This window comes from Mirounga leonina, unplaced genomic scaffold (assembly GCF_011800145.1).
Source record: "Mirounga leonina isolate KUSES-001 unplaced genomic scaffold, KU_Mleo_1.0 Mir_94, whole genome shotgun sequence".
In the NCBI taxonomy this organism is placed as follows: Eukaryota; Metazoa; Chordata; class Mammalia; order Carnivora; family Phocidae; genus Mirounga; species Mirounga leonina.
In genome coordinates this window covers 34,870,476-34,885,605 of record NW_023270855.1, presented here as the reverse complement: position 1 = coordinate 34,885,605, position 15,130 = coordinate 34,870,476, and the positions used below count along the sequence as shown (strand labels likewise).

General features: G+C 38.2%; 1 protein-coding gene across 11 annotated transcripts in view; it reads left to right on the top strand.

Moving 5' to 3' along the window:
* Positions 1-505: 505 nt before the first annotated feature.
* Positions 506-15,130, top strand: part of CCDC66 (coiled-coil domain containing 66) — a 74,990-nt gene continuing 60,365 nt past the window's right edge. For 3 of the 11 annotated variants that reach the window (XR_004677784.1, XM_034997055.1, XM_034997053.1), the window contains exons 1-5: positions 1,261-2,473; positions 3,114-3,139; positions 11,527-11,971; positions 13,641-13,806; positions 13,988-14,091. Coding sequence is in view for 10 of the 11 variants with exons in the window: in XM_034997055.1 (XP_034852946.1) it covers positions 2,341-2,473; positions 3,114-3,139; positions 11,527-11,971; positions 13,641-13,806; positions 13,988-14,091 (874 nt within the window). In the remaining variant the exon portion in view is untranslated. Of the gene's footprint in view, positions 591-1,260; positions 2,474-3,113; positions 3,140-11,526; positions 11,972-12,614; positions 13,282-13,640; positions 13,807-13,987; positions 14,096-15,130 lie in introns of those variants that run through there. The other 8 variants (XM_034997054.1, XM_034997058.1, XM_034997057.1 and 5 more) reach the window with 8 other exon arrangements.

Below are 15,130 nucleotides of genomic sequence, written 5' to 3'. Positions count from 1 at the left end.
GTTGTAAAGCTCCAATAATAGACCAAGTGCTTAGATCTCTGTATGGCACAAAAGAGCTGAATTTATTGAGTACTTGTGGATTGTTCCAATTTAAAAAGTTATAATGTACCCGGCCTCATGCGGAGGTCAAAGCCAGGAACAAGACAAATCCTGTACCCGGCCCTGCCCTCCAACTTATTTTATACCCAAATAACCTCTCTTGCAAATATAAAATATGGAAGGTGTTCATTTCCTAAAAGGTTTATGCTTTTTGTTTCTCCATATTTTTGCTACCTACACCTGAGCTGAGGCACTTCTCTGAGAGCTCCGAGCGAACTCGGGGTGCGACAACTCCGAGGAACCAGCGCCCCCAGCACCCAAGTGTCAGGGCGGAGAGCCTCAGGCCTGGCGGCCGGGGGCGGTCGCCCCTGCAGCCTCGCCCCCGCTGAGCGCACCCGCCAGCACGCCCAACTTTGATTGGTCCGTCCTCCCGGCTCGCCGGTATCACTGTGTCCAATCGGCGCAACGCTTGTTGAGCGGCGGCGGCAACCGGCGTACACAGGGGTTACGCGTCCTGTGGCGAGAGCGAGAGGTCAGGCCATGAACCTGGGGTAAGCTGGGCCGGGAAGGGTGGTCTTTAGCGAAGACGGGGTAGAGCTGGGTTGGCCCCTGGAGCCCTTCGTGGAACACCTTCCCAGCTTGCGCCCGGCTCCGTGAGGCGGAGGGGGGCGGGGGGCCCGGGACGGCCTTTGCTGCAGCCGCTGTCGCTTTTCCACATCCTAACGGGGTAAATCTGCTCGGGACCTCCTTTCCGCCCTCTCATTGACCTCAGGGTGGAAAGGGAGAAGAGGCGCTAAGCGGGGAGGGCAGATGGAGAGATAAAGCTTAGCGGCTTCCCGGGAGAAATCCTGGCCCAGGCCCCCGTCCTTAGCGCCTCTGGCTTTGGCGTCTTTGTAGGCGTCGTGTGAACGCCCAGATGAGTTTAACGCTCGAAATGCTAGGAACCGGGTGTTGAGGAATCGATGCACTGCCAGTGCTTGGTCCTTAACAGACCCTCGTTAAGTAGTGGTTGAATAAAAAGGACTGTTGCAGGGTTTTCAGCACTGGGAAGTTTGATATTTTAAGAAAAGTCACCAGGGCGCCTGGGTGGCTCAGTTGGTTAAGCAACTGCCTTCGGCTCAGGTCATGATCCTGGAGTCCCGGGATCGAGTCCCGCATCGGGCTCCCTGCTCGGCAGGGGGTCTGCTTCTCCCTCTGACCCTCCCCCCTCTCATGCTCTCTCTCTCTATCTCATTGTCTCTCTCAAATAAATAAATTAAAAAAAAAAAATCTTAAGAAAAGTCACCAAATTCAGACTGTCGCACATCATTTAGCAAATTAATTTTGTGTCCTAGAATGTGGAGAGAGAAAACTAAGACATCTGCCCCGGAAGAAGTTTACGGTGCAATAATGCTGAACAGACGTACTTTTCGGGTTCATTCTTTTGTTTGTTCAGTTTCACCGACCTAAACGTGAACTGTTCTAACCCTGCCCCAGGGGAACCTTTAAAACCCATTTTTTCCAGTGCTTTACCTGGATAAATTTAAGTTGGGGTATTTTGATGGCCTCTACTGAGCAACACTGCAAATTTCGTTGTTCCCTAATCAGACCTTTCCCAACCTGTCTCTTCCTTGTCTGGCCCGCTGGATTTAATTTTGTCTCTTGGACATCACTTACGTCCCTACTGATGTTTAGTGACACACACCTTTCCCCCCCCTCTTAGGAAACAGTGATTAAATGTGGACTGTTTTTGTTTTCAGTGGAGTTTTTATTAGGATCTTACGTTCAAGTTTCCTTGGCAGTGTCTCCTGTTACTTTGTGCCCTTGCATTGGACATGCACAAATAAATTAGAGCAGCCAAAGTTTATTACAGATTTATTGTTGTGATAGTAACAAACTGTCGCTGTGCTCAAAAAGTTAACGATCCTGGTGGCAATGTAATAGTTCACTTTCAAATGAACGCTGTAGCATGCATAGAATGTGTTAGTCATGAGATAATTATGAGAGACTAGTAAATAGTTAAATACGTTTTGCTCCTTTAACTTAGGTGGGGAGTTTTGGTAACAGCACTTTTTTTTCCAGTCTAGAGTTGTAAGAGTTAAATAATGCTGTGATGATTGGATTTATTGCTTATCAGTAAGAAAATGAAGTGTCCTGTTAAAGATAACAAATTCTTTGCATTATTGGAAAGTTTCAGGAATTTTCTCCCTCTATTGTTTAGTTTTATCTCGGATTGGAAAACGTTTTTTATTAAAAGAATGGCTTACTGTTTACAAGATTCCTGTATAAATTCAAAAGAACATACTTACTTTCAAGATTCAAATGAGCGTTTCATTTCTATTTAAAATGTTGCTGCTTCTTAAAAATGACAACTTTCTTTTATTTTGCAGAGATGGTTTAAAGCTTGAAACTGAATTGTTGGATGGAAAAACCAAGTTAATATTGTCTCCATATGGTATGCTGTGTTACCAGAAATCTAAAATATTAACTTTTAAATTCCTACATAAAATTTATACGAGTTTAATATACTTTTTGCTTGTAATAGAGTAATATTTAAATGATATTTTACAAAAAGCGTTTTTTTTGGCTAACTTTCTCAGATTTATTTTTAGCCAAGTAAAGTCAGATTACATCACTGCTTACCACTGTCAGTATTTATTCATAAAATTTAATGCTTCAGTATATTTCATGTTTAATATGTTGCCTAATGAATAATTTAGGTAAAATCTTTGTAATTATGTTCTGTGCATGTAAAGTGTGTTGTTCTAGAAAGTTAAATTAGTAATAAGCCCACAGTTGCTAAAGTCATTTTTAGTATTAGTTTTAAAACTCCGTATATTTGGTAGTCCTCTTTTTCACATTATTTTCTTTTTCTCTGATCTGTTTATAGTTTTATCTTGGAAAATAAACAAATGAAATAGAAATACTTGCACTACACTGTAAAAGTTAGAACACTCAAACAGGGCCTAAAGTTAATGCATTGGGGGTTAATATTTATAGTATCTTCTTAAAACAATGCTAATTAAAATTTTCCTTTGTGACTGCCTTAGTATGTTTTTGTTTGATAGTTAAGTAATTATTGTTTTCTTTTGTAGAATGTAAATCAAAAAATTCTGTGAAGGTAAGCCAAATGACGTGACCTGGTTTTTGAATGTAAAATGTGGTTTTCTTTACAGTGGTTTGAAAATAATTCCTGTCAATATATTATAAGGGGTATGGGATAATGATGAGAAGTTATTGTCTTGCTTTCAAGCTGGTCCTTTCACAGAAATAGGATCATAATTTTTCAGTTTAAAAAGTCATATAGAACCTCTTGTCTCTAGATCAGTGCTGTCCAATAAATCCTTTTGTGATGAGGGTAATGTTCTAAGATCAGTGTTTTCCAAGATGGTAGCCAGTCACTAGTCATGTGTAGTTATTGAGCACTTAAAATGTGGCTAGTGTGACTAAGGAAGTGAATTTTTCATTTTATTTAATTTTTAATGTAAATTTAGTAGTTACTGTGCTGGACAGTGCAGTTCCTGAGATCTTTAAAAATATATATTCACACTTTAAAATGAAAATATTTTTTTTTTCATACTCAAATTCCATTTTCCCACACCAAAACGGTGTATTTGATTCACCAGATTCGTATATGCATTTTGCTTTCTCCTTTAAGAAATCATACTTGAGCTTAATGATAATTTTCCTTTTAAATTATTTTTATCAGGAACCCAAAATGCCTTTACCACTTTAACAACTTTCTGATATCCTACTTTTCTTGTTCTTTATTTCTTTTTCCATTTTTAGATTACTATCAGCAGAAATTTCAACTCTCCCACAATTTACTGTAGCCCTCTTTTATCTTTGTAACAACTTAGTCTTTCTTTGTGTATCTTGAATAGAATTCAGTTTGGATGATGTGGCACCTTTCACCTCTGAGCTCTTGATGACTTTGCTGTTTTTTCCAGGTTTAATCAAGGTGAAGTTGCTTGAGTATCCAGCATAAATGGGTGACGATAATCAGAGTAATTCCACATGCTACTTATAAAAGTTATTTCTTTCTAAATATGGTATATAGCTATATACCTTGTGTGCTTTTTTTAGTCACAATACAAATTGTATATTTTTTCCTGGTCCTGCACTATTTTTAAAAAAAAAAAATTTTTTTTTTAAGATTTTTTAATTTATTTTAGGGGGCGGTGAGGAGGGAGAGGAGACTCTTAGCAGTCTCCACACTGAGTGCGGAGCCCCACATGAGGCTCTCGGCTCAATCTCACGACCCTGAGATCATGACCTGATCTGAAACCAAGAGTCGGATGCTTAACTGACTCTGCCACCCAGGCGCCCCAGGTCCTGCTCTATTAAAATATTGCAACTAATTATTATATCTGAATCACATTAACAAATACTGCACCCCTTTTTGAGATCCCTAGATAAAAAGCTGCTTGTCGTAGTTGATTTCCATATTCCCCTGGCCTCTGTTCTCTTTCACCTTTTTCCCCTTCTATTGATGTCTTTTTTTTTTTTTTAAAGATTTTATTTATTTATTTGAGACAGAGAGAATGAGAGAGACAGAGAGCACACGAGAGGGGGGAGGGTCAGAGGGAGAAGCAGGCTCCCTGCCGAGCAGGGAGCCCGATGCGGGATGCGGGACTCGATCCCCGGACTCCAGGATCATGACCTGAGCCGAAGGCAGTCGCTTAACCAACTGAGCCACCCAGACGCCCCTATTGATGTCTTTAATGGATTTGCTTTAATCACCACATTTGTGAAGACATTTCATTGTCTTTTTAACCAATTTAATATGGTGGTCTCCTTTCATGCCTATAACAAAATTACTAGTTTTGGACTTTTGATAGAATCATTACAAGATTCTACTAGCAGTCTAGAAATGTTTTATTCTAGGATTCTTTTTTCCGGAATAATGTGTCTCAGCCGATGTCGATCTTAAATTATTTACTGTCTTAGAGCAAATTGTTTGGTTTTATTCCTCTTGTTTTGGGGACTTCAGAATACTGATGATGGTAACTATGTGAGGTGATGGATATGTTAATTCGCTTGATTGTGGTGACTATTTCACAGTGTATGCATATGTTAAATCAAGTTGTACACCTTAAATATATACAATTTTTAATTGTCAATTATACCTTAATAAAGCTGGAAAAAAAATACTGGTGCAACTTAAGTCTCCCTTCTATATTGATTTTATTTTAAGGAGCTTCTCTTCCCATATTTATAGGGGTTGCTGAAATCCTCCTCATTTCTTTCTTTGCTCTTTACAGAAGACAAAAAAGCAAAAACAGTAGTGCTTGTTTTTTTTTGCTTAAATTTGTTTTTTAATCTCCCAGATCTCAGTTCTGCAGCTATGTGTTGGATTCTCGTTTCCATAAGTTATTGGTGAATTCTCTTTTCATGGTGCTTTTCTTTTTCTACTGGGAGAAGTTCCTGAGTGACTACAGCACCTACCTACAGTTCTGGTTTTCCCCTTCGTCACAGGTTGAATTACTGTCATGCTCATAGTGTGCTCTTTAGACACAACTGAACTCTCATCATCATCAAGTTTAACACATGTGTGGTCAGAGTACTCCCTTAATTTTTTCAAAATCCCTTCTGTATTTTTTTAAATCTGTGGTAAGGAATATGAAGTAAAGATGGTTACCTATAAGGAGGAGAAATGAGAGAAATATTAAGGATTCAGTGTCATGAATAATTTATAATTCCAAATTCTTATGCTTAAAATTGTCTCACAGGTTAGTTGAAATATAAAACATTAAAAAAATATTTTTCACAGGAATTTCTACATGTGGGAATCAGAGTAGTGACACACTAAAGGGTGTATACAATATTAGTGTTAGGTAGCATATTTTATAATTTAAAATGTTATTTTCTCTGATTCTAGCCTTGGGATCCTGGGCCCAAATAATTGATAAACTCAGCCAATATTAAACAAATGCATTGGACTTTGTTTATATTATGAAAAATATTGGTAGAATTAAAACTAGTTAAAAGAGCAACTTGCTACTTAAAAATGTTTATGACATGAAGACTCTTTGATCTATTAAAATTTACCTGATCCAGTAAACACTTGGGGAATTATTTGGGCTAGATTGCTTTTTATTATTAAGTAACCTGAATATAATTGAATATTTATTTGGTAGTTCATGATTTTTTGCTGGCCTCATTCATTGTTTTTTTTCCTGCTGTTCAGCTACAAAAAATAGTCAGGGGCCACCTGGGTGGCTCAGTCAATTAAGCATCCCACCCTTGATTTTGGCTCAGGTCATGATCTAAGGGTTGTGAGATCAAGCCCTGCTTTGTGCTCCGAGCTGGGTGTGGAGCCTGCTTGAGATTCTCCCTCTCCTTCTGCCCCTCCCCCCCAGCCCCCAAAAAAGTAATCAGAATTGAGCTGAATGTATATGGACCTCATGCCAGGGCATTGTCCCCTCTCCCCTTCTTATTAAATATTTTTAGAAGATTTTTTTGGTATATTTTTTTCTTTTGTAAGTGGAATGTAGCAGGATAATTCTACTTAAATTAGAGCTCCAATTAGTAGGTTTCTATTTAACAAGGATTTATTAAAGCTGTAAAATTTTAGTGGGGTGCCGTTCTTGGCTGTATTTCTTCTATGACAGAGGAAAAAAATGAGTAAAACCTAGGCCTTGTTTTCTGGAAGTGATGATATCAGTCAGGTAAATCACTATACAATACAAGTAGACTATAATGTATGCCATGGTAGGATTATAAAAGGCAGAGAACACTGCAAAGAGCAGCTCTTTGTGGCTTGAGGAGACCAGGGAAAGCTTTGTAAAAGGAGGTGACATTTTAATTAGAATTTAAAAGATGAGGCAGTTATTTATAGGTACGGAGGTATGGGAGTGTATTCTAAGCTCAGAAAATAGTGGGCAAAACACCAAAATAGCATAATTTGCATTTGGGGAATAGTGTGTATCTTGGGGAAGTGTAGAACATTAAGCTTGGGCGGGGGGGTTACAGTCTTAGAGTTTAAATGTATACTCACAGAGTTTGAACTTCCTTGATTTGTGTGTAGGGAGCATTAAAGAATTTTTGAAAAGCAGAGTCCATACAGTATAATTTGTATTGTAGGAAAGGGCTTCGGACAGCTTGGTGAAGGACAGATGATAATGGGGAGACTGGTTATGGGCCAGTTACAGTTCAGGAAGAGTCTCAGGAGTTCCTGAACATGTTTGGTGGTGAGTGAAATGGAAAAAAGGGGACAGAAATGAAAGACTTCCAAGATACGTAATGGTATGCACTGCACTTAGCAGTTTGAGCAACTGATTAGAGATGTGAAATGCTCAACTATCAGTGACCCAAAAAAGGCCAGTATGAGTCAAAGAAAGGTGACATCGTAGTTAGAGACAGGTGGTACGACTGAGCAGTATAAGCTACGTGCCATCTCCTGATAATTTGCTTAATCCACATACTGGCTTTCAAAAACTAGAGTGAACTGTCAGTATCTAAAAATAGGAAAATTTAATGTAGAATCTGGCATTTTTGGTTCTCTTGAAGTACTGGGTAATCTAGCAAGTAGACTCAGATTCCTGTTTGGTGGTGTAGGCTGGTTCTGAATGGTGGCTGCCTCCTTTAGATAGAAAAATGCTCTTCAGCTCATCCCAGTTCCTACCAAGCCTAATTTACAGTAGGTATTTGAGGTTGCCACCTCTCACTTAGAGAATTAGTTACATTAAAATAGCCTCAGGGGCACCTGGGTCACACAGTCCATTGAGCGTCCCGCGCTCTTGATTTTGGCTCGGGTTGTGACCTCAGGGTTGTGAGGTCAAGCAGAGGTCAGGCTCTGCACTCATTGCAGAGTATGCTTGAGACTCCTTTTCTCCCTCCCCCTCAGTCCCTCCCTTCCCCCTCTAAAATAAATCTTTAAAAAACTTTTTAAAAATCGCCACAAGTTGGATGGGTAAAAAGGCATTTTACATTGTGGTATTGGAATTATCAAAAGCCTAAAGCCAGGAACAAATAAGATGTAGATGAGATGAAGAGAATAATAAACAGATCTTGTGGCTGATAGTACAGGTATATTTTGAAAAGTAGGGTGAAATAGGATTGGTATTGGTCAAAGTATGGTTATATATTTTGTAAGTTACTGAAAGACAAGGGGAGTTGGGATATAAGCTGGGTGAAAGTCATGTGGTATCTACCTCACTCTTTGACAGCAAGTATCTTATTAATCTTTACCACTAGCACTTTTCCATATTGGTGAGCACATAAAAAGCAGTTAATTTTGATTGAACAACCATTGAATTAGTTTAATTGGGTTCGCTGAAATGTACAGTGGATTAAATAGGGGAAAGATATGAGATAGGCAGGCAGTAATCTAGTAGTGTGGTAATGAAAACCTAAATTTAGGCTTATCATCATGTAAATGGTGAGAAAAAGATTTGGAAGGAAGAAATGACCAATACTTGTGCATAAGCTAAAGAAGACCGTGAAGGAGGATAAAGTTAAAGATGACTCCATGCTTACTGGTCTGAGAGATTAGAACAACAGTGCCACAGAAATGGGATATTTTGGAAGGGGGAACAAATATGGGAGAGAGAGATAATTCAGTTTTTAAAATAGTATAGTTGAGGATAATAAAAAATTTACTGAACACCTACTCTGTTCCACTCACTATTCTGTACTGGACAAAGTATACAAACATTTCTGCCCTAGGGAGTTTACATTGGAAAAGGGGTTGAACGGGCATACATTTAGCAAAATAAATATAGGGTGTTACAAGATGAAAAGTGCTATAGAGAAAAATAAAGGAGAGAAAGGGAAGAGGCACAGTTACTTCAGGGGCACAGCAGTCTTTGGAAAAGGGAGTGCTAGGTAGGTGGGAGTATGAGGGTAGAACAGGAAACCTGCTACAACCTCCCCCCACCCAAAAAAAGGAACAGGAAACCTACAATTTTAAATAGGGTGGTCAGAGAAAACCTTACTGAGTCAGTGATGTTGGAGCAAAGATTTGAAGGAGGTGAGTGCATCATGTAGAATCTGAAGGAAGAATGTCCCAGTTAGAGGGATAGACTAGTGCTAAGGCCTAAAACTGGAGGTTTAGGAATAGCCAAGAAGCCCATGTGACTGGAGGCTAAGATAGAAAATGAGATCAGAGAGATCAGATAAGGGGATAAAGTGTGAAGAGTGCACAGATCATTAGGTCTTTTTTGGTCATATTATGAAGTTCAGTTTTTCCTCCTAAGTAAGATAGGAAACCATTAGAAGCTTTTGAAGAAAGTGACATGATCTGACTTAACCTATAAGGTACTCACTGTGGCTGCTATGTTGAGAACAGACTGGGGAGCAAGGGCAGAAGGAAGAAATCCGAAGGCTTTTCAGTAATGCAGGCAAGAGCTAATGTCTTGGAGTAAAGGGATGGTAAGAGAGTTGTTCAGGAGTGGTCAGATTTAGAATATATTTTGAAGATGGAGCAAAACAAGGTTTGATGACAAGTGTGGCATATGGGACAATAGTCGATAATTCCAAAATTTTTGTCATAGGTAGCTGAGATGGGAAAAACTGGAGGAGGTTATTTAGGGGCATGTGGGATATCAAGAGTTTGGTTTTGGGCATGCTGTTTTAAATGGCTATTAATAACACAGTGGAAGTGTTTGGATAGGCCAATGGAACCTCAAGTTAGGGGAGGAGAGGTCCATCCTGGAGACAAGTTTGGGAGTCGTCAGCATATGGATAATACTCAGAACCACAAGGGTAGATGAAATTAGCAAGTGAATGAGCTAAGTTAGAGCTAAGAGATCCTGGGACTAAGCAACTTTAAGAGGTCTGGGGGAAAGGGAGCCAGTGAAGACTGAAAAGGAACAGCAAGAACCAGAATTGTGAAGTCCTCAGGAAATAGAGAAAGTGATTCAAAATGGGAGGAATAATCAACTGTGTCACATGCTGCTAATAAGTCTGGTAAGATGATCTAAGGATCAGTCACTGAATTTGCCTCGTAAAAAGTTATTAAAATGACCTTGATGAGCAGTTTTGGTGGAGTGTGGGTGAGAGCTTGGCTGGAATGGGATTGTGGGAGATGAGAAAGTGGGATCATGTATTTTTAAAGACGGTAAAGATGTGATCTAGCAGGAAAGAAACAGTTGATTCAGGAGAAAGCAAAGAATTGCTAGGCAGAGATCCCTGAGAAAGAAAGGGTTATGGGGATATCTGCAAATAACAGGAGTGTAAGCAGTTTGTAGGAGTACTGATGCTTGTACAGATTTAGTGGTAGAAACTTGGAAGTTTTTTTCTGAATGCTTCTCTGTAAGATTTTCAATGCAATAGTGATCAAGATCTTCAGCTGACAATAAGTATGAAAGAGAAAGTGTTAGTTTTGGGAAAGAGGAGAAAGTTGAAATTGTTGAAAGAGTGAGAGAGTAAATGAATTTGCAAAATGTCTAACTGCTGAGTAGCATGAAGGGCCCATTTGTTTTGGGTTATGTATTTAAGGTGAAACTAGATATTGTGGCTTTGTGTTTTTCTTCCTGAGTGCAGGCACGGAGTAGGTGAAGAGTTAGATTTTACCAGTCTGGGGATTTGCAAAGCGTATATGTCAGAGCAGAGCAGTTGAGAATAGAAGATGGTGGTGGTTTTTGGTTAATCATGGAATTTAAGATTGGTAAAGGAGGACAAGAGGAAGGTGGTAGGATAAATAGATTATATCCCAGCTGAGTTAAAGAATTATCAGAATTGGGATATGCAAGGAAGTGAGCTAGGGAAAATTGGGTGTTGGTCATTGTGCCATACTTGAAACAGATTATGGAGGGATTGTAGTTAGGAGTAGTTACAAGGTTAGTATAAACTATCACTATGAGAATGAGTAGCTGAGGTAGCATGGAGGACAAGAATATAGGAACAGAGTTCAAGGAAATGAGAGGCCAGGGAGTTGGGAAGAATGATCTATGTGGATATGAAAGCACTAATAAGATAGGATTATGTGGGGTGCCTGGGTGGCTCAGTTGGTTAAGCGACTGCCTTCGGCTCAGGTCATGATCTCAGGGTCCTGGGATCGAGCCCTACATCGGGCTCCCTGCTCTGCGGGAAGACTGCTTCTCCCTCTCCCACTGCCCCTGCTTGTGTTCCATCTCTCGCTGTCTCTCTCTCTGTCAAAAAAAAAAAAGATAGGAGTTATGTTAGAAGGATGTTGACCCACAAGTTAAGTTATTCAAGAAATAACTAATCTATATTACTAACTCACAGGTCTATAGATACCTATAAAGAAAAGAGGTGGTCTGAGTGATATAATCATGACAGATTCAAAGCTGGAGTAGAATGGAGATGTCCTGTAACAACTAAAATAAAAGTTCTGTATTGATTATGTTGAAATAAAATAATTTCCAGTTGTTGAAGCTTTCAATGAAGATTTGCAAAGGTTATATGTTAGTGTCTCGTGGATATAGTGTCTTAACAGCAAAATGGAAAAAAATTTAGAGGCCTGACATCACAGATTATATAAAGATAATTGTTGATTTTTCATGGGCTGTTATAAAGAATAAATTTTTGGTGTTTTAACAGATGGGAAATAAGACCAAGATTGCAAAATGTCCTTTAAGAACAAAACAAACTGGATACATTCTAAAATCAACACAAAATACTTGTATCAGGAGTGGAAAACTTTTGCAAAAGAAGAGAATGGGTTCAGAAACTTCACTGGCAAAAGGTGAAAAAAATAGTATGACTTTTTCTCCCACTAAGGATTTATGCAAGCAGTATGTAGATAAAGACTGTCTTTATGTCCAGAAAGAGATTTCACCTGCAACCCCCAATATACAGAAGACTAGAAACACCATAAATACATCTGTAGTAGCTAAGCAGAAGCTTTGCAAAAAACACATCACAGCTGAAAATATGAAGAGCAGTTTGGTGTGTCTAACACAAGACCAACTACAACAGATTTTGATGACTGTGAACCAAGGAAATAAATCCATTTCCCTGATTGAAAATGGAAAGGAGGAAACAAGTAAGGTTTTTCTGAAGTTTTAATTTTTAATACTAATTTTACCAGTATGTGTTTTAGAATTTTTCATTCTACATAACTGTGCCTCTGAAATTCTAATTTACCATGTAACAATCTTTTAAAATATTCTTTTAGAGAACATTCTTGTGCAAAATTACTTTCAATAAAAGCTATAATATGCCGTATTTTAAGGTTAATGCTCAGAATATTACAGTCATGGTACCATAGCCTTAAGAAACCCAGTTCTGTGGACTCTAAAGATCTTAGTACAAAAAGATGTACTTATTCCAAAATGTAGAAAGCTTTACTTATATTAAAAATAATTATATAAAATGTTGTAAAAAATCACTATAGTATTTCTAGTGAAATTGAAGGAACCTTTGAATATTTGACTTGAGTTGCTGAAAAGGATTATTTTCCTGGCCCCTCCATTGTACTTTTCCTGACCCTTAATCCATGCTAAGGATTGGCAGCACTATCTTTTTAACCAATATAAAATACAGACTTGGGGCGTGCTTGGGTGGTTCAGTTGTCAAGCATCTGCCTTCGGCTCAAGTCATGATCCCAGGGTCCTGGGATCGAGCCCCGCGTTGGGCTCTCTGCTCTGCGGGGGGTCTGCTTCTCCCTCTCCCACTCCTCCTGCTTGTATTCCCTCTCTCGCGCTCTCTCTCTCTTTCTATCAAATAAATAAAATCTTTAACAAAAACAATACAGACTTGGAAGGAGTAGAAGAATGTTACAGGTCTTCTGTTTCATTAGGGCATTGTATTATGTTTTTAAAAGTCTTCTGATTTCTTTAGCTTTGAGCTAAGGAATTAATGAGTAGAAATGTCATTAAAATTTTGTTAGGCTATAACGAAATAAATAAAAATAACATTAACAGTCACCAGGAAGAGGCCCCACAACTGATTTGGGGACCAGGTAGCTTCTATACATTCCCAAAGTCTTCAAGTTGGAGTAATTTATCTTGTCTTGGTCTAGATTATTCTTTGTAAAATGAGGGAGCTAGGTCTTTAAAGCTAGAATTGTAGCCTAGAGAACAAAAAATAAAAACTTACTACGTATAATGAGAGAGAATATCAATATCAACAAAGTTGAAGGCAGAATTTGTCTGATCATATAATGACCTGCATATTAAATACACTTTCTCCTCATTGGGAAAACTAGCACATTAAGAAGACTTAGAACAATTTCTGAGCCAAGCATAGGAGCCTGTATAAAACATTTGGAATAGATACAACGGAGGCGTAGAGACAGTGGTCCATGATAAGTTTTCATTGATTTTCCAGCTAAATGAGAAAAATAAGGACAAGGTAATGAGTTTTTCATAAACCTATTTGCATTCTTTAAGTTGTGATTGGTGTTTTATATTATTTGTAAAAATACTGTTAGCAAGAGTAAATGGAAGTTTTTTTGTTGTTGTTTGTTTTCATATTAGACACAAGAGGTTACATAGCAATGGCCGTATCTCTGGACCATTTAACCTCTGGGCTCAGTTTCCTTTTTTGACAAAAGGGAATCACAATACCCACTGAAGGACTGTTGTGAGAGGTGAATACTTTGGTAATGTGTAAGGCAGTGTTTTTAAAGTGTGTAGCAGTATGCCAAAATAAGGTATTGTAATACATGCAATTTTAGTGTTCATTTTAAAACACGCATTTTTACCTCCTAGGTCAGGGCAGTCTACGTTTAAACAGTATTTCCAATCAGCCAGAGGATGAGAACGTTATGGGAGTATTCCAAAAAACTGAGGCTCTTTCATCTGTCCTGGATGAAAATAAATCTGTTTTAAATAAAAATCAAGAGACATCTAAGCAGTATGAGCAGAAAATTGCCATGTATGTAACTCATATCTGTTATTGTGGAGTCATCTTGTGAAAATGGTTTTGCTTTTCCTTGACTTTTCATGTGAAATATTTACTCTGAAGACTGAGAGCTATTTACGTTTATTACTTAATATTTATGGAGTAGCTTGTATAGAAACATACAAGATTTCTGTTATTTTTTGTGTTGTTTTAGAGAGAATGTATGGAAACCAGCTGACATATTCAGTACTCTGGGGGAAAGAGAACGTGACAGAAGTTTGTTGGAAGCAAAAAAAGCCCAGTGGAAGAAAGAGCTTGGTAGGTAATTATTACACCTTTTATTATAGTTTTGTTGCCTTAAGAATATATATTGAGGTTGAACTATATCTTTCAGTATGATACCATAAAAAATCTTGTTTTATAAATTTGTCATCTGTGAGACTGACACGCTACCTACTGCGCTAACGAGGCACCTATAACATTTGTCATCTAGACTAGTTTGCTGCAATATGTAGAAAGCTTTGTGGTTTTATATTCCTTTAGGTTGTGTCTTTTTGTCTGGTAGTCTCTTAGTGTGTACAGGAAGACCAGAGGTGAGCAATAAGCATTAATGTCATCAGTATCATTCTGGAGGTCAAAGATTCTTAAACTTTTCTCATTTCCTGAGAATTCATTTTCATATTTTTCCATTATAGAAATCCTATGGATTTAAAGATGGTTTTATTTAAAAATAGAGTTCATTCTTTAAAATAAAACATTCTGATCAAGAATCATTAATATGGTATCAGTAAGTATATTCCATACTAAAACAAACTTACTGCTTTTTATCAGCCTATAGACCTTATAATAAAAATTTATCATTTCTGTTAAGGTCTTAAAATATTGATAGTAACTAAGAAACTCTTCTTCTTGGACTAGACTAATGGTCTAGGTGTCAGAATTTGGAAAATATGTGAAGTAGCAGTTGTACTTAAGAATAGCCTGGGTGGCTCAGTCGTTAAGCGTCTGCCTTCGGCTCAGGTCATGATCCCAGGGTCCTGGAATCGAGCCCCACGTTGGGCTCCCTGCTCGGCGGAAAGCCTGCTTCTCCCTCTCCCACTCCCCCCTGCTTGTGTTCCCTCTCTCGCTGTCAATCTCTCTGTCAAATAAATAAATAAAATCTTTAAAAAAAAAAAAAAAAGAATAACTGTACTAGAAGCATAAAGATGGGCTTCACCCTCCACTCAACTAGGAAGTCCTCTGAGGCAGTCATAACGCTGCTGAAACAGGTGATAGAAAAAAAAGAGATAAGCAGAAGAAATTGGGAATGAATAGATGTTGGAAGTAAAGGTAACAAAAGTTTGAAGAAATTAAATGT